The following is a 19392-nucleotide window of genomic DNA, read 5'->3' on the forward strand; positions in this document are numbered from 1 at the left end:
CCTTGCCCACCTCATGTAATGATCACTGAAGATAAGGGTGCTATAGCTAAGTGTGGTGAAGAAAACAAATGGTGCTCACTATCAATCGGAATAGTGTGTGGAGTCTTAAATTCAAACAAGTAGTCATCTAAACGAGGAGTGAACTATGTCCACAAAGAAGAAGCACACCAGCTTGCGTGACCCAAAGGCACGCAAAACAAAATTCAAAAATGACAAAGGGAAAAGTATCAGAGCCCAAATTTCGAAGACCCAATTTATAGAATGCTATAGAAGATAGGGGGGCCCCAAACCCATCTGCAGAGTATCTAGTCAGATTTAGCCACCAGCAGATCCCCTCTAGTCACAGGAAAGTGTCTCGAACAGCTTTTCTATCAGATAGAGATCATTGTAAGTGTGATTATGCTGGAATGAACTGGATACATGGTCAGATGACCTCCCTTCTAACCTGAACTTGTTCTTGGTCAGTGGTTTTCAACCTTCCTAATATACATTTACTACAGTCCCTCATATTGTGGTGACCCCCCCAACCATAAAATTATTTTTGTTGCTACTTCATAACTGTAATTTTGCTACTGTTATGAATCGTCATGTAAAACCTGATAAGCAGGAAGTATTTTCATTGTTACAATTTGAACACAATTAAAGCAGAGTGATTAATCACAAAAACATTTTCTATTGTGAAAGACTAATTTCTAACTACAAATGAAATTAATTTTGTTGTAAAGCATAGTGTAGCATGGGTAACAGTTTTCACGCCAGTTACTCGTATGTGGGCATATCTGCATATGGGCAGCCCTGCCTAGAGACAGCTAGAGGAACAGTGTCTTGGTTCCTAAGACCATTGGAAATGTGTTTTCAGGTCTTAGGTGACTCCTGTGAAAGGGTTGTTTGACCCCCAACGGGTAGTAACCAACAGGTTGACAACTGCTGTTTAGGTGAGAGCATTTCTTGCTTGTTCTAAGACAAGGTGGTCTTTTCTTTCTTACTCATTATTTGTAATTTTATCTCTAAAGAATTGATTGTGTTAATGATTATGTAAGTCTTCTTGATATGACTGAACTATTGAATTGTGTGATATATGTGGATTAAGTACCAATAAAACTGTTTTTAAAAAGGCTCAGAAACCCACACAGGCAGTCTATCCTGTCCCATAGAGTCACTATGAGTCGGCATTGACTCAATGGCAGTGAGCTTGGTTTGTTTTTTGACCAAATCACAGGGCACTATTACTTTGTCTTACAGCTCAAATTCTTCACTGTGCCAAATCCCAGGCTGAACTTTTACTATCTGTAAATCTAGAAACCTTTTGAGCTTTCTGCAGCACTAGTTCTGTATAAACTCCACTCCAACTATGAATAATCTCTACTGCGCCGATACTCAAACCAAACTCTGCCAGTGAGTTGATTTCCACCCAAAGCAGTTCTGCCCATAGGACAGGGTAGAACTGCCCCTCTGGATTTTTAAGACTGTCACTTTATAGGAGTAGAAAGCTTCATCTTTCCTCCTCAGAGTAGCTGATGGTTCCAAACAGCTGATCTTGCAGTCAGCAGCCCAACATGTAGCTATCATGTTGTCTATTGTCTATACTGCCTACTATATATTGTCTATTCTCTTTACTCAATGCATTAAAACATCTATTAATTTTTTTAAAAAGTAAAATGTATGTATTCCACTTTGTTAGTGCTTTTATTCACTTGTATCTCAATTTGGGTCTATCCTAATTCCGTCATATCAATCAACCAACAAATATGCATTAAAGCACCCAAAATGCAGATATAACAATAAGCAATATTAAGTCCTTTAGAGCTGGGCTAAATTATATAGTTAGAATATAATCAGGTGCACAGAGATTAAAAAAAACCCAAATATGATGCAAAATCAACTAGCTAATATTATTTCTAATTAATTCTTAACTCTGATAACTTAAAAAAAATCTTATGAAAACTTACACATCGGATTGGTTTTGTTCATATAAAGCCTTCATCTCCTCCAGAATTTGTCTGAGTCCATCCTCCTGGAATATATAAACTGCTTTTGATATATATCCATGGATTCCCCAATGCATTCAATTAATCCCCTAAGTCTATCTGTACTACATTTATCCTCAATTTATATATATAATTTATTTAAAATCCATAGCCATTGCATAAATTCTGGCTATTTATGTACCTATATCAAAAATAAAGGCTTAATCGAGCATGAAAGTACATATTTTCACTGCAAAAACAACAAATACAAGTTTTAAAATATTTCTCCCAATTTTTTCCCCCAAAGACACAGTTTTGGTTTGTACTGCAAGAAAAGAAAGGCCAAAGGAATTTTTCCTACCATCTACCTTAAGATAGAAATTTTTCACTTAGACAAATAAAATGTTTTAATTCTAAAATTCATAAATATTAATAAGATAGTTGACCATTTGAAAAGAAGTGACATCACATATTCTTTCAGCCAAAATACAGTCTTGGGTTCAACCAACCCTGTAGCCAATTATATGTTGAAAATATTTGATGATGATGAATAGCCTTGTTTACTCTTGATGTCATTTATTACCCATTTCATCTCCACAATTCTAAAAGTTACAAGTCCTGCTAGTCTTCAATCACTTAAAAAACTAATTTATCAATATCTGTAGAATTGAGTTTCAATCATCCACATTTCTCACCACTAGCTCATCTCTCTGCCTCCATTAGTTCTTCTCTTCTGATGCATTTTCCATATTGCCAATAACCAAAACCACTTCCATTAAGTACATTTTGATTAAATGACCCTATAGGATGGAGAAAATTGCTCCCTATGGTTTACACAGCTGTAAATCTTTACAGAAGCGGCTATCTTTCTCCCTTAGAATGGCTGGTGTGTTTGAATTGCTGACCATTAGGCTAGCAGCCCAATGCATAACTCCAGGCCTCATTTTACTGCCAATAAGTACTCCAAAATATAAAAACATCCAGCCACACCCCTACCTGAAAACCTCTACCTGATTCCAAATGCCTGTGGAATAATGCCGAAGTTTTTCTAATCCTAGAACCCACCATTGACATCTCCATACATAACCTTTCCAGTTGTGATCATGAGTCTTAAGCCATTGTTTATCACCTGCCTGTGTGAGGGCTAATACTTCATACAAGGCTCGAACACCCACTCCCAACCCCCCAGTAGCATTTCTCTTTATGCTCCCATCTACGCAACACCAGTTTCACTTACCACATTGCATTCTATTCACTTGTGTTTCTTGGTCCTCTCACTGACATCTATCTAGTTGCTGCCCTATGATTGTTTACTACGATGCTTAAACGTACAGGCTCTTGAGCCAGACTTCCAGGGTTCAAGCTCTAGCTCTGCTCTTTACTGGCTATATCACCACTGACAAATCTCCTAACTTCAATTCTCCACTCACATGTTTGAGGTGGGGGGAGACAGCTCAGATCTCACACAATTATGAGGAGAGACAATTGCAAGCTAAGTGCTGAACATCATTCCTACTTCCATGGTATTGTAGTGGACAAATAATCATAATAGTAACAATACGACTGTTAGCACTATTATTATTTCTTGTAGAAACAGCATACAGGGACTCAGCCCTGGGTGTGTCAGGTACAGTTCCTCACTACACCAAGAGCTCTGTACCATCATCATGCCCATTTTTGTTGGTGAGAACATTGGACGCACAGAAAGCCTGAGTCCACAGTGATCGAACAGAGTATGAATCTCAGTCTGGCACCAGAGGCCTACTTCATCATCACATTTTGCTCACTGAGTGCGTGCGCGCACACTAACGCGCATAAAACGCTAGATCCAATAAAAACGACTGGTTCTGTGGGTTTCTGAGGCTGTCAATCTTTAAAAGAACAGAAAGCTTCCAGCTTTCTTCGGCAGAATGGAGGTGGATTCGAATTTACTTTAGTTCGTATTAGGCAACCTTTTACTTGGCTAAGCAAAGGAAAAGCAACAAAGCTAAAAATGAAGCAAAACGGAAGGAAGTAGACTTTGAGGAAGCGCAATTGCTGAGTTGTACAGTAACTTCCTTCTTTCTCCCACAGTAACCTTTTGTTATGCTGTTACTTTCCCTTCCGGAACTTGGCTCACACCCTCAGGGGAATCTGAAGCAAACCGCGAAAAGAGCAGCCCAGGGGAGATCCCGCTCACCCTCCAGCCCCTTTCAGCCAAGCTCCCCGGACCTCCATCCCGCCCTCTGCCGTCCAGCCCGTCATATTAAAGGCGGGCAGCTGCCCTTCTGGCGTGTGGTGCAGTTCGCGGACCACCTCCGTCGCCTTTTCACAGAACATGGCGGGTAGACCTGGTACCGGGACCTCCTTGTCGGCCGCCCACTTGACCGAAGAGTCTGCGGGCTCCCTGCAGCCTAGTTCGCGCCGCGCTTATTAGCGCAGGTCTAGGAAATCGCCTGCGCTTTGGCGGTAAAAATCCCCAACCAATGGGAAGGCAAGGACGCAGGTTGCGTGGCTACGGTGGTTGCAAAGGGACAATTCCATACGCGGTACAGGAAATATGACCGGAAGTGGGGAGGCGGTGACCGGTGCCTTGTTCCGGTGGAACGCGGCCCTCCTGAAAGAGTCCTTGGGGTTCCATTTGACTTTATCCATGAGGTGAGACGAATTTTCCAATACTAATCTGAGCACATAGTTTAGGGAGCAGCATAGCTTGGAATAGATGTACCGCCCACACCCCCCGAAACTTCCTCTTTTCCCGTTTTTAAAAATAAAAATCATTCTATTGAGGGCTCATATAACTATCCATATGTACATACATTGTGTCACGCTCATTTGTACATTTTTGCCATCATTCTCAAAACATTTGCTTTCTCCTTACTCCCTTTATATCAGCTCCTCACTTTTTCCCCTGCTTCATGGAACCTTGATCATTTATCAATTATTTTGTCATGTCTTACAGTGCCCATATCTCCCTTCATCCACTTTTCTGTTGTGCAACTCCATGGAGGGGCTTATATGTAAATCCTTGTAATCAGTCCCCCCCTTTTTTTTTAAAATCATTTTATTGGGGGCTTGTACAACCCTTATCACAATCAATACATCATTCCATTGTGTTTAGGACATTTGTGCATTTGTTGACCTCATCATTCTCAACACATTTCCTTTCTAATTGAGCCCTTGGTATCAGCTCCTCGTTTTTCTATCTCCCTCCCTACCCCCTCCCTCCTAAACCCTTGTTAATATTGATAGGTTTAGAATTAAGGTAGCAGATGGACATTGGACCTCCACTTCTTTTCTCCCTCAATTGCAAGAACACTTTGTTCTATTGAACTGGCATGCCGTGATGCTCACCTTAAAAGCTTGAAAATAAACAATCCGCGATCTAGCTCAGAAACAGCAAAGCCCACGTGGGAGAAGCACACCAGCATGTGTGATCACGAGGTGTTGAAGGGATCAGGCATTAAAGAACAAAAAAAATCACATCATTGTGAATGAGGAAGGGTATGGAGTAGGGACGAGGCCAAAACCCATCTGAAGGAAAGTGGACATCCCCTTACAGAACGGTTGTGGGAAGAGAAGAGGTGTTCAGGGTGCAGTGGAGCAACAATGAAACATATAGCTTTGCTCTAGTTATTTTCTATTTGTTTATGTATTTGTTTGTATCATTTTATCAGGAGCTTGCACATCTCTTATCACAACCCATACATACATTGTGTCGAGCACATTTCTACATTTGTTGCCATCATTATTCTCAAAACCTTTGCTTTCTACTTGAGCCCTTGGTATCAACTCCTCATTTTCTCCAACCCTCCCCGCTACCCCCTCCCTCATGAACCCTTGATAATTTATAAATTATTATTTTGTCATATCTTACACTGTCCGACATCTCCCTTCACCCACTTTTCTGTTGTCCTTCCCCCAGGGTGGAGGTTATGTAGGTCCTTGTAATCGGTCCCCCCTTAATACCCCACTTTCCCTCCACCCTCACGGTATAGCCATTCTTAGCACTGGTCCTAAAGAGAGCGTCTGACCTGGATTCCCTGTGTTTCAAGTTCCTGTCTGTACCAGTGTACATCCTCTGGTCTAGCCAGATTTGTGCGGCAGAATTGGGATCATGATACAGGAGGGGGTTGGGAGAGGAAGCATTTAGGAATTAGAGGAAAGTTGTATGTTTCATCATTGCTACACTGCACCGACTGGATCATCTCCCGACAACCCTTCTGAAAGGGGATGACCACTTGCCTACACATGGTTCTTGGGTTCCCAATCTTCACTGCCCTCATTCACAATGATATAAATTTTTTGTTCTTTGATGCCTGATACCTGATCCCTTTGAAACATCATGATCACACAGGCTGGTGTGCTTCTTCCATGTTGCCTTTGTTGCTTCTGAGCTAGATGGCTGCTTGTTTACCTTCAAGTCTTTAAGAGCCCAGACGCTATCTCTTTTGACAGCCAGGATTTGTTTCACCACATTTGTTTATGCGCCCATTTGTCTTCAGCAATCATATCGGGAAGGTGAGCACACAATTATATGACTTTTTTTGTTCTTTGATGCCTGATAACTGATCCCTTTGGCACCTCATGATCACACAGGCTGGTGTGCTTCTTCCATGTGGGTTTTCTTGTTTCTGAGCTAGAGAGCTGCTTATTTACTTTGAAGTCTCTAAGACCCTATATCTTTTGATAGCCATTTGTCTTCAGTGATCAGATCATTACACACCTCTTTTTAACAAGTTTAAACTATTGTATTATATGACATCTGAATTATATGTCAATAAAACTGAAAAAATTTTAAAGATTAAAGGAATATATGGAGTCGCTATACTAAAAAGAACTAGTCAATATTGCATCATGTTAAGAGGTATCATATAAGAACCAAAGGTACTGAAAGAAGAAGTCCAAGTTGCACTGAAAGCATTAGTCAAAAACAAGGCTCCAGGAATTGTTGGAAAACCCACTGTAGGCAGTTACATAATCTAATAACTTGAGAAAGGGTAAAGTCTAGCCTGTCAATAGGGTCACAGCGAATGAGGCCTCTGTGGGGCCTGGCTTTCTCCAGAGGATTTTGGGTATTCCTGTATTGCTATCTTGTGGTGGAACACACTGTCTCTTTTCTACACAATCCTGTTGACAAACCACATGGAGACACACTGAGAGAGCCAGAGCCCTGGAGCTGGAGGAGCCACATAGTGACCCCTGCCAGCACCAAGATCCTTCACCGCTACTGGATCTACATGACTTTCCACCCACTGGTCTGTGATATTCTTGCATTTGGCATTATTGCATGGCTACATGAGTCTAAAGAGGAATTTATTGACCAGTATTGGACATAGGGGATAATATTGGACTTACGGACTTGATCTGGACTGGGCTGGGATGTTTCTCAATATACAATTGCTCTTTTATACAAAGCTCTTTCTTATACACATGAGTGTCTGTGAATTTGTTTCTCTGGTCTACCTGGACTAACACATTATGCTACCTGGAGTGGTGTACTAGAGAAACAAATCACAAAGATGGAGAGTGGATGCTTGTTTGACGTCTGCTCATGGTAGTACTTTTTTGGCTAGCCAGAGGTTAGATCTGGCCATTCAGTTTGCTGGGTTGTTTTATGGAAAAAATACAGGAAGTTAAACTTTTTATGATTTCCTTTGATTGCTGTCTTTGGTGATTCCTGTACTAACTGGTAAAAATGAATGTGATTAATGCATATTTAGAGCTCAGGGGTAGAAATCCAGATTGGAGACTGGAAAGTCAACTCGGTGCTCCTCAAGGGGACAGGCACTCCCCTCTCTGGATCTCACTTTTAACATCGATACACAAAGGTCGATTCTGTGAGGGTCACAGACTGGGGACTCCCATGGCCAAATGAGGACCTGTGTGGACTCTGGTTGGCCTGCTTATTCACTGCCATCTAGAAGATTCCAACTCACAGTGACCCTGTAAGACCGAGCGGAACTGCCCCTGTGGGTTTCCGAGGCTGAAATTCTATATGGACTAGAAGGTCTCATCTCTGCACAGCCCCCCACCCTATCCCCCAACCCCCGCTCCCCCAGTGTGACTGGTGGTTTCAAACTACTGACCTTCTAGTTAGCTGCCCAACACATAACCCACTGTGCCATCAGGGCTCTTTGGCCTACTTGGCTTCTATCCAATGTTATTGAATCGCCTTTGAAAAAATCAGGAGGTTTTTAAGAAAACAGGAATTTTGACTTTCTCTAGAAAAATCGATCTGGCATCACTGGAACCTAAACTAGAGGATCCACAATTCCACGTGGCTCTGGGAATCTCAACATTTCTTCCTCCTGCTCAAAGTAAAATGGTTTAAGGGGACCTTTCACAGCTGGTGGGCTGGTCTCCTTTCTAGAAAGTTGCCTCTGTAAAGAAAATGCATCTTTCTTCCCTTTTACCTAGTTGGGGGTGGTGAGGGTAGCAGGAGCTATTGGGTTAAGAAAAAACAGTCCAGGTAGCTTCAGTCTGCCCTGCCAGGGCTTTAGAGGCCAAGCCTTTTTTGCTCCAGCTGACTGACCTGCTGTTTCCAGGGCAGCCCCACCATCTGTTCCCAGATGCAGGGAGGGAGCCGACTTTCCTCCATCACACCTGCCCCAAACTCAGGCCCAGAACTACTGTCTAAACACAGAACAACTTTTGTCTGTGGCCAAATGTGGGACCCCAAATTTCTTCCCTCTTTCCCGATACTCCTTCAGTGACTTGATGACCTGGGCCAGGCTGAGATGAATTAGCTTGCTCCTCACAGCTGGCTGCTGGGTTCCAGTCAACTCCCAGAGGCCACTGGCTGTGCCCATCAGTAGAAGTGGGAGTTGAGAACCCTCAGCTCTTGGCTGAGCAGCTCTGTCAGTCTGTAGCTGTTGACTGTAGCTGCTTCTGACAGCCAGTCTAGCTGGTGCTTTAAGTCATTTCAGTCGCTCCACCTCAGCTGTGATTAGTCTAGTCTCTGTAGCCTCAGAGGGAGGGGAAAACAAAACACCTCAATGACTTTGAATCAGAGTGGGTTATCCTCTTTTAAAAGGCAGAAAGTCTGAATTGGAGGATATTTTTGGGGGGTCTCTTTTATGCATTTCACATTTATGAAATAAGAACTAACAGTATTTGTTCCAGTAAGTGGATCAGAACCACCTAAGGGCACACTCCTCCCACCAGGCCACGCCTCACTAAGAATAGAGGTCCATCACTTGTCTGGCATTTTGTGGTACTGTGGTGACTTTTGTTTTGTGAGATACTGGGAGCTATGTGATTGGCATTTCATATACCAGCAGGGTCACCCAAAGAGCTTCCAGACAAAGAACAGACAATGAAGAAGGAATTGGCTGCCTGCATGGGAAGAATGAGCCATTGAAAACCCTATGGATAGCAGCAACACTGTCAGTTACTAGACCCCCCATGAACAACAGAAGAACATTGTCAGAACGTGTGCCAGAAGATGAGCTCTTCAACTTGGAAAGTACTCAAAATACGGCTGAGGAAGAGGAAGAGCTGACTTTTCATAGGCAAGTCGACCATAATGATGCAAATCGAGTATAGCCATCAGGACCTTCATTTGCTGATGGGGCACAACTCAAAATGAGGAGAAACAGTTCAAATCGTCATTAATAATTGAAACTTGGGATGTATGAAATATGAATCTAGGGACATTGGAAGTCATTAAAAATGAAATGGAATACATAAAGATTGATATTGTAAGCATTAGTTAGCTGAAATGGACTGATATTGACCATTTTGAAACAGAAAATCTTACGGTTTACTCTGCTGGAAATGACACAATCAAGAGAAACAACATTGCATTCATCATCAAAAGGACATTTTAAGATCTATTTTAATGTACAATGCTATCTTTGATAGGATGCTATCTATGCCCCTTCAAGGAGAACCAATCAATACAACTATTGTTCAAATTTATGCACCAACCACCCAAAGCTGGTGATGCAGAAATTGAATAATTCTACCACCATATTCAGTCCCAAATTTGTCAGACTTGCTATCAAAATGCTATTGGAATGCAAAAGTTGAAAACAAAGAGGAAGGATCAGTAGTTGAAAAATATGGTCTTGGTGATAGAAACCAAGCTGGAGATCGCATGACAGAGTTTGCAAGACCAATAAATTGCTGATAGCATATACTATATTTTCCAACTTCTGTTCTTTCCTCTTTGGTTCCAACATTTGCACTCCAATCACCAATAATTACCAATTTATCTTGATTGTATGTTAGAATTTTGCATGATTAATGATTTCTTCAAACATTTGATCAACAACAAAAAAGGTGACCATAAATGTGGACTTCTCCAGATGGAATACACGGAAATCAAATTGACTACACCTGTGGGAAGAGACAATAAAAGAAGCTCAATATCAGCAACTGAAACCAGTCCAGGGACTGATTGTGGAACAGATCAGCAATTGTTCATATGTGAGCTCAAGTTGAAGTTCAAGAAAATGCAAACAAGTACACGAGAGTCAATATACAACCTTGATAATAACCAACCAAATTTTGAGAACATCTCTGAATAAAGCACAGTGTAATTATAAAAAAAATGAAATAAAGAAAAGATACAAGTGCATGTCCAAAGAGACTCTGAAACTTACTCTTAATCAGAGAGTAGCTAAAGCAAAAGGAAGAAATGATGAAGTAAAGAGCTAAATAGAAAATTTCAAAGGACAACTCGAGAATACAAAGTAAAATATTATCACAAAATGTGCAAAAGCCTAGAGTTAGAAAACCAAAACAGAACATATTCAGCATATCTTAAACTGAAAGAACTGAAGAAAAATGTCAAGTCTTGAGGTGCAATATTAAAAAATTCTATGGGCAAAATATTGAATGATGAAGGAAACATCTGAGGAAGATGGAAACAATATGGAGTCACTGTATCAAAAAGAATAGACCAACATTCAACCATTTCAGGAGGTAACATATGAGCAAGAACCAATGGTCAGGAAAGAAGAAATTCAAGATGCATGGAAAGCACTAGCCCAAAACAAGATGCCAGGAATTGCTGGAATATCTATTGAAATGTTTCCACAAGCTGATAAAGCACTGGCAGCACTCACTCATCTATGTCAGGAAATTTGGAATACAGCTACTTGGCTGACGGACTGGAAAAGATCCATATGTGTATACATACCAAAGAAGGGAGACCAACAGAATGGTCAAATTATGTAACACTATCATTGGCATCACATGTGAGTCAAATTGTACTGAAGCTAATACAACAACAGTTGCATTGATTCATTGACAGAAAGTTACCATATTCAGCATTCAAGAGCCATCGTGGCACAGTGGTTACAGGTTGGATTGCAAACCCCAAGGTCAGCAGTTCAAAACCACCAGTCACTCCGTGGGAGAAAGGCAAGGTTTTCTACTCCCATAATGAGTTACAGTCTCAGAAACTCACAGGGGCAGTTAGTTCTACCCTATACTATAGGGTCAGGATGAGTTGTCATCAACTACAAGGCAGTGAGTTTGGTTTCCCAGAGATTTAAGCCAGATTCAGAAGAGGATGTGGAACAAAGGATATCAGATATCAGATGGATCTTGCCTGAAAGCAGTGAATACCCTAAAGATGGTTACTTATGTTTTATTAACACCCAAGCTATCTGACTGTGTGGATCATAAGAAAACATGGATAGTTTTGAGAAGAGAATTCCAGAACACTTATAGAACAAGGGTAGATTGCATGGTTTAAGAACCAAGAAAGGTGTGCATCCTGGTTGCACCCACTTATTATACTTTTTCAATTGTATGGTGAGCAAATAATCAGAGAAGCCAAATTATATGAAGAAGAACACAGAATCAGATTTGGAGGAAATATTATTAACTACCTGCTATATGCAGACGACACAGTTTGGCTTGCTGACAAGGATGGGGGACTTGAAGCACTTGCTGGTGAAGATCAAGGATTGCAGCCTTCAATGTGGGATACAACTCAACACAAAGAAAACCAAAATCCTCACAACTGAACCAATAGGTAACATGATGATAAATCGAGAAAAACCTGAAGTTGTCAAGGATTTTGTCTTGTCTGGATCCACAAGCAATGCTCCTGGAAGCAGCAGTCAAGAGATGAAAAGATACATTGCACTGGGTAGATCTGCTGCATAAGAGCTCTTTAGAATGTTGAAAAGTTAGGATGTTACTTTAAGCAGGAAGTACACCTGATCCAAACCATAGTATTTTCATTTGCCTCATCTGCATGTGAAAAGCTTGCCATTGAGTGAAGAAGACCCAGGTAAACTGTATGAATTTGAACCATGGTACTGGCAAAGAATATTGACAGTACCATGGACTGCCAAAAGAACAAACAAAATCTGTCTTGGAAGTACGGCCAGAATTCCCATTAGAAGTAAGGATGGTGAGACTTTGGACATGTTGTGAGTGGAGACCAGTCCCTGGAGAGGCATCATGCTTAGAAAAATGGAAGGGCTGTGAAAAAAGGTTGAAGGCCCTTGAAGAGCTGGATTGACACAGTGACGACAACAAGAGGACTGAGCATAGGAACACTTGGGTGGATGGAGGAGGAGCTGTTATTGTTACATTCTGCTGTGAATAGGTTTGCCATGGACCAGAACCAACTGGATGGCAAACTAACAACAACAACAACAGGGAGAGACATTAAAAAGCCAAACTCACTGCCATTGAGTTGACCTTGATTCAGAGCAACCCTGGAGGACAGGGTAGGACTGGCACCCGTGAGTTTCCCGAGAGTGTAACTTTTCACAGGAGGGGAAAGCCCCTTTAACCTACTACTTAGCAGCCCAGCCCATCACCAGGGCTCCACAAGGATAGAGAGAAACACTGTTAGGGCTGGATAGGGCAGAGGCTGTACACTGGTACAAATGAGGGCTGGAGGTACAGGGAATCCTTGGTGGACGATACCTTCAGGACCAAGGGTGTGAGGGGCGATGCTGGGAGAGTGGAGGGTGAGTGGGTTGGAAAGGGGGAACTGATTACAGGATCCACATGTGACCTCTTCCCTGGGAGAGGGACAGCAGAGAACCGGGGAAGGGAGACTCCGGATAGGGCAAGATATGACAAAATAACGATGTATAAATTACCAAGGGCACATGAGGGAGGGGGGGAAGGGGAGGGAGGGGAAAAAAAGAGGACCTGATGCAAAGGGCTTAAGTGGAGAGCAAATGCTTTGAGAATGATTGGGGTAGGGAATGTATGGATGTGCTTTATACAATTGATGTATGAATATGTATGGATTGTGATAAGAGTTGTATGAGTCCCTAATAAAATGTAAAAAAGGAAAAGAGGAGAAAAAAATTATTAGGGCAAAGACTGTACAGATGTGCTTTACACAATTGATGTATGTATATGTATGAACTGTGATAAGAGTTGTATGAGCCCCTAATAAATTGTTTAAAAAAAAATGATCCTCAATTCTATCTGAATCCTTGCCAGAGCTGCAAGTTGCCTTAATAAACACGTGCAAAAAAAGTACCTCTGGCAGCAGACCGCTCAGGTTCAAATCCAGGCTCTCTAACTTATTGACTATGTGACCTTGGGCAAACCTGGACCTCTCTGTGCTTCCAAAGACTCACTTTCCAAAAGGGAAGTCATAAGCCAACTTTTCTTATTCCTCACTGGGTTGCTTTGAAGATGAAATGAGACATCTGTCTAAAAATGCTTCTGACCATCCCTTGGTTCTCAGAGCTCCACAAATGCTATGGATTATTGTTATAAGATTATGAATGATTTTTCCAAGGGTAGTGCAAAGATTAACATCAGTGCTACTTCTCTCTGACAAAATATCAATCCAAATTTCTAAATAGCAGGGTCTGAACGGATGCGCTGTTAACAGCATCTTGCTTTTCTCCCATCACTTGTCACAGTAAATCTGATAAGAAATGCTGGGCTAGGGCCTGCAGCCAAGCCCCTCACTGGCAGCGTGCAGGACCTCAGGTTGTTGCCAGGCCAAGGGACATCACAATGGCAAGAGGAGACTCCACAAAGGGCCCCTGCTTCCTCCCCCACGCCACCCTTCCCCACATTCAGGGTGAAACGTCAAAATACAATTTTTTTTGTCACCTGGTGAAATAATGAGCCCCCATTCCCGTTGCCTTGGTATCATCAGAGTGCAACAGCCACGTGGGGTAATCGCTGTCTCCGTGTTAATGCTGCTCACTTCAAACATTTTCACAGGCCCTGGCGAAATGAAACCCGTGCTTTCTACCTAGGTAGAGTTTGAGGCGATTCAGCCCATTTGCTTCTGCTGAAGAGGCTACCTCAGAAAAACAGGAAATAAAAATATAGAGGGTGCCATTGACATTAGGTTTCTCATTTTCTTCCTTTCTTCCCTACCTTCCTTTCTTCTTGCCCTTCTCTTTCTCTTTTCTTCCTTCCCTCCCTTTGCTCACGTCTTCCTGCCTGCCTTCACTTTCCATCTTCCCTCCCAAACTCCTCCATTTCTTCTTCGCTCCTCTCTCCCCACCGCCACCTTTCTCCTTTCCTTCCCTGCCTTTTCCCTTAGGCCTCCCAGTTTCCCTCCTTCACTCTCTCCTTTGCTCCTTCCTTCCCCCACCTTGTTTTGATCCAGTGATTTGTACTCCTTTCTTCCTCTCATCCCACCCCTCCCCATTGCTGGAGAAACATCAGTTCCTTGTGGTGCTGGTTTCTTGGCGCCAGACCCTGTTCTTTGGGTGTTCACAAGTCTGTGTCCTGTGTGCAAACATAAGACAGACATATGATCAGGATTGGACAGAAGATGGGATTTGACAGGTGTTCTGCATCCCAAATCTCCAGGAGGCAAAGGTAAAGTCAGGCTCCTGCCTTTAAGGTTATGTCTCCCATTGTAACTGCATCCCACAAAGGCTCCTGCCTCCTGGCCACCTGAGGCCTGCTGCCTGCCTTCCTCTAGCTCCTGGGGAATTGGGGCAGCAGTGGCAAGAACAACAAAAATCCCCAGGAGTTGACAAGAAGGGAAGCTGCCTTGCTCGAGAGACGGCCCCCTCACCCACCTGCATGATGTTGAGATACAGGTTCTCATCCCTGTGGCTGGGCAAGAAACACCCCCTCCCCAAACGCAGTGGCTTCAAACAAGGACCATCATCGTGTGGTTGCTGGGAGGCCACTGGGTCGTGCTTGGAGTCTCCCATGAGTTGGCAGTCACATGGGAGCTGGGGCAGGGGCCTCTGGTGACTCCAGTGCCTACATGTGCACTCAGAGGGCTGGAAGCTGAAGCTGGGTGCTTAGCTGGGTTGTTGGTTGGAGTGTCTCCACGTGGCCTTTCCAGGCAGCTCAGGCTTCTTTCAGCATAGTGTCCGGGTTCTGAGAAGTGTCCTGAGAGGTAGCACGTGGAGGCTGGACATTCTAAGGGTGAGCACTCAAGAAGAAGTCTTTGAAGGGATTTTTCAGAAGCTGTGAAGCACTTTGTGGGAGGGAAGGGGGTTGCCCAAACTAGATGTCACAGTGTCATCTTCTCCATAATCTATTGGTCACAGAGGTCATGGAACATCCCAATTTAAGGGGAAAGGGCATAGACTCTACCTTCCTATAGGTAACCTGTCAAGGAATTTGGGGGTCACATACGAAGACTGGGAGACCCTGGGTGGCACAAATGGTTAAGGACTCAACGTATCAAGAGGTGGGCAGCTGCACCCCTCAGAAGAAATAACTAATGGCCTGCTTCTAGAAGCCCACAGGCTTGAGAATCCTGTGATGTGTAGTTTCTCCCTGGCACCCAGAGGGTCCTCGGGAACCAGAACCAACATAACAGCAATGGGTTGGGTTTTTGTTGGTTTTGTTTGGGCTAATATTAAAATGACTAGTATGAAATTATATATGTATTGTGTTTAACTCTCAGGACTCTGATTATGCTGAAGTTGAACAAAACCGTCTGCCTCTTCTATGAACGCCAGCCGATGGAGGCAAAGGGTGAGGGTCTAGAGGAAGAATGAATGTCCCATTCCCGTCCTTATGTTTCAGATGTCCTTAAAGGGCACAGGGGACAAACCAGATGTCTTTGATATGATTTTAGCCTAATGATGTGCTAGTATGATGATGAGCAGCCTGAAAAGTGGTTTTAACTAATGTGATCCAATATTTGAAAAGTTGACGATTTCACATCGAATTTTATATTCTCAGCATCTCAGTTACAAACAGAAAATCAGGCCTTAAAATCCTTGCATTTCCCCAAGGCAACAACAGTCTGGAGCTAGAATTTGAATGTCCCCTGTGGATGAGCTGACACGTGCCTGTTAACCACAGTCCCCATCCATCCCTATTGCCCCCAAAACAGAGGTTGGCTACAAGTATCCTTTATCTATATGGCTAAATAGGTTAGTTAGTTTGGATTGGGTTGCTAGTTTTTCCTGTTTTGTTTTGCTTACTTTTGATTTTTTGGGGGGCTAGGAAATGGTGTGTATTTTGGTACCATGTCTTCCAAAGCGAGAAAACCAAACCCAGTAAGCCAAGAAGGTCAAACAGTCTAGATTAATGATGAAAGGAGGAGCCCTGTTGGTGTGGTAGATTATGAGTTGGACTTCTAACTGCAACATCAGAAGTTCGAAACTCCCCCCACCCCCACTCCACAGGAGAAAGATGAGATTTTCTACTCCTGTAAAGATTTACAGCCTTGGAAACCCACAGGGGCAGTTCTATACTCTGTCCAAAGGGTTGCTATATGTCAGAATTGATTCCAGGGTAATGAGGTTTTCTTGATTGATATAAATAATTTTTGGTGAGTATTGAAAAAACCAGTCAATATTATTTTTAATACACATCAAAGAAGGTCCACATTAATTGTTCACACAACCCTGCCACCTTCTTTCTTTATTCCCTTGCCTCCCACTCTCCTTTCTTCCTTCCTATGGTCTTTTATCTCATTCATTTTCTTTCAAGGGTTAGCCTAGGAGTGGGAAAGTCTGACTAATTCTTAACCAAAAGACTAAATTGGTTTTATTGTTGGTGTTATTACTTGGGTTAAATTTTTTTCTTTTCTCTTCTTCTATTGGTTTGTGTCATGTAACCCAGAAAATGGGGAAACATTTGGAACATCAAAACACTATCCTTTCTCAGTAGACTACAAGCATTAAAGGCAACAGAGATAAATACTCCAATAATAACAATAACATACAAGGATAGCTAGAGAGATAAATAGATAGATAGAAAAACCACAAAATCTGAGCAGTTGTGGGAAGGGGAATGGGAATAGCCCCATGAATAAATATAGGTTTGCCAGAGAATAGTTCTATATACATATTAGCATATACTACAAATATGACCATGAATATAATAGTGCATCCAGGAGGCATAGTTAGGAAATGTCTTAGCTAGAACAAAACCCCTTGAGGGAGCGTGTCCTAAATATCGGGGATCAGGAACATAGCTCTGAGAGACCTCAAGATCAATTGGTACAAACTAGCTCACAACGACAATGTTCTGTATCCATCAGGGAAGTGACTGGGATCTTCAAAAGCTAGTGAGTAGCAAACTAAAAGTCGGTTCTTGGTCTCACCCTATGTGTTGGACAGGGTTCTCTAGAGAGACAAAACCATATTGCTAGTAATTATATATAAATATATTTATAAAGCTAGATATGCAATACAAGAAATGAACCACTAAATTATATACAGATAGATAACACAAGAAACTAACAGTTAAATTATAAAACAGTGAGACACTAGCAGTCCTTTAAGGCTTGAGAGCCGCCAGTTGCCAGTCCCTTTCTGTAGAGAGAGCTGGGCTATATATACCCAGGCAGCAAACAGCAAGGCAAGTCACCAACTGTCACCAACTGTCGGTCCCCAGCTCCAGAGACGAACATTCCAATCCTGTGGGATTAAATGGACCTCAACTTACAGCGACAGAGTCCACAAGCTAGGCATCCCACAGGTAGTGTACCCCTTTAAATTGAGGCATAGAACAAGCAAGGCGAGGCTCACGAAGCCATTTATCCCTCTGCCCTTCGATTAATCCTACTTGTGTTTATCGGCCAGGCTGGCACAATAAACTATTGCACCCTGTCTGGAGCGAATAACATTGAAGAAGCTCAAGATGCCTGGCAACAATTAGTCCAAATCAGTAATGGACTATGCGTACCTCAGCCTCTATGATGCTAAGGTCAGAAGAACTAAATGGTGCCTGCCTATGACAAACAGCTGCTTGAAAGGGATCATGGTACATGGTCCTAGATAGAGTGGGGAGTAATGTGTAAGAAAACTGAAAGTCATACTACTACTACCAATAGTAATAATAATAATGGTAAAAGATGAGGTTTATTGGTTAGATAGACTAGTGAGATCCCCACTACTATGGTCCTTCATCACCCTTCAGGTCTGGAACTGAATTCAACCCCCTGAAAAATAGACAGGTTTATAAAGTGAACCTTATGAGAAAAGATTGCAGCCCTCAGTATGGTTTACAACTCAATGTCAAGAAGACACACATCCTCACAACTTGATCAATAGGTACCATGATAAATGGAGAAGTTTGTTGTTTTTTTTACTTGTTGTTATTTGTTGAAGTTGTCACGGATTTTTTGTCTTGATGAGGTCTATAATCAATGCTCTTGGAAGCTGCAATCATGAGATCAAATGACGCATTCCATATGGATACATTTGGTGCACAATACGTCTGTAGAGTGCTAAAAAGCAAGGATGTTACTTTGAGGACTAAGGTGGACCTTACCCAAGCCATAGTAATTTAAATTGCCTCATAAGTATGTGAAAGTCAGACATTGAATAAGGAAGGCTGAAGAAGAATTGATATGTCTGAATTGTGGTGCTGGTGAAGAATATTGAAAGTAACATGGACTGGCAAGGGAACAAACAGATCTGTCTTAGAAGAAGTATGGTCAGAGGGCTCCTTAAAGGCAAGGATGGTGAGACTTCCTCTCACATACTTTGGTCATGTTATTAAGAGAGACTAGTCCCTGGAGAAGGACATCATGCCAGGTGAAGTAGAGGGACAGTGAAAGAGAGGAAGCCCCTTAAGGAGATGGATTGACAGTGACTGAAACAAGGGGCTCAAGCTTGGGAACAATTAGGAGAATTATTCAGGGCTAGGTAGTGTTTCTGTCTGTTTGGCATAGGGTCAATGTGGGTTGCAACTGGCTCAATGGCACCTGATAAGAACAACTACACCAAAATGTATCATAGCACTGAGGAGCACACATTCCTCAGAACCATCAACCATTCAAAAGCAAATAGGCAGTATTTGCCCAAGGCCAAATTCAAAAGGCAGGCAAGGTTAGGGGAGAAGGGTGAATGAAAACAGGAAGCAGAGTTTCAATGGCATGAGTGATATTACATTGCAGGAGATTGTCATCAATGTCACATAACAAAACGTGTATAAATTGTTACGTGCAAAGCTGATTTTCTCTGTAAACCTTAACCCACCTTACAATAAAAACTTTCTTTTTTTAAAACAAAGACACCATCGTTCATATTATAGACACAGCCAAAGAAAGATCTCCTGG

General features: G+C 42.3%; 1 protein-coding gene across 1 annotated transcript in view; it reads right to left on the reverse strand.

The window, feature by feature from the left end:
• LOC142440572 (DNA replication complex GINS protein PSF1-like) overlaps positions 1-4375 on the reverse strand; it is a 30102-nt gene extending 25727 nt beyond the window's left edge. Inside the window, exons 1-2 of the mRNA XM_075542935.1 lie at positions 4179-4375; positions 1950-2014 (exon numbers count right to left, since the gene is read on the reverse strand). Coding sequence (XP_075399050.1) covers positions 1950-2014; positions 4179-4286 — 173 coding nt within the window. The 5' untranslated portion in view covers positions 4287-4375. The remainder of the gene's footprint in view (positions 1-1949; positions 2015-4178) is intronic.
• Positions 4376-19392: the final 15017 nt, after the last annotated feature.

This window comes from Tenrec ecaudatus, chromosome 2, assembly GCF_050624435.1.
Source record: "Tenrec ecaudatus isolate mTenEca1 chromosome 2, mTenEca1.hap1, whole genome shotgun sequence".
Classification (NCBI taxonomy): Eukaryota; Metazoa; Chordata; class Mammalia; order Afrosoricida; family Tenrecidae; genus Tenrec; species Tenrec ecaudatus.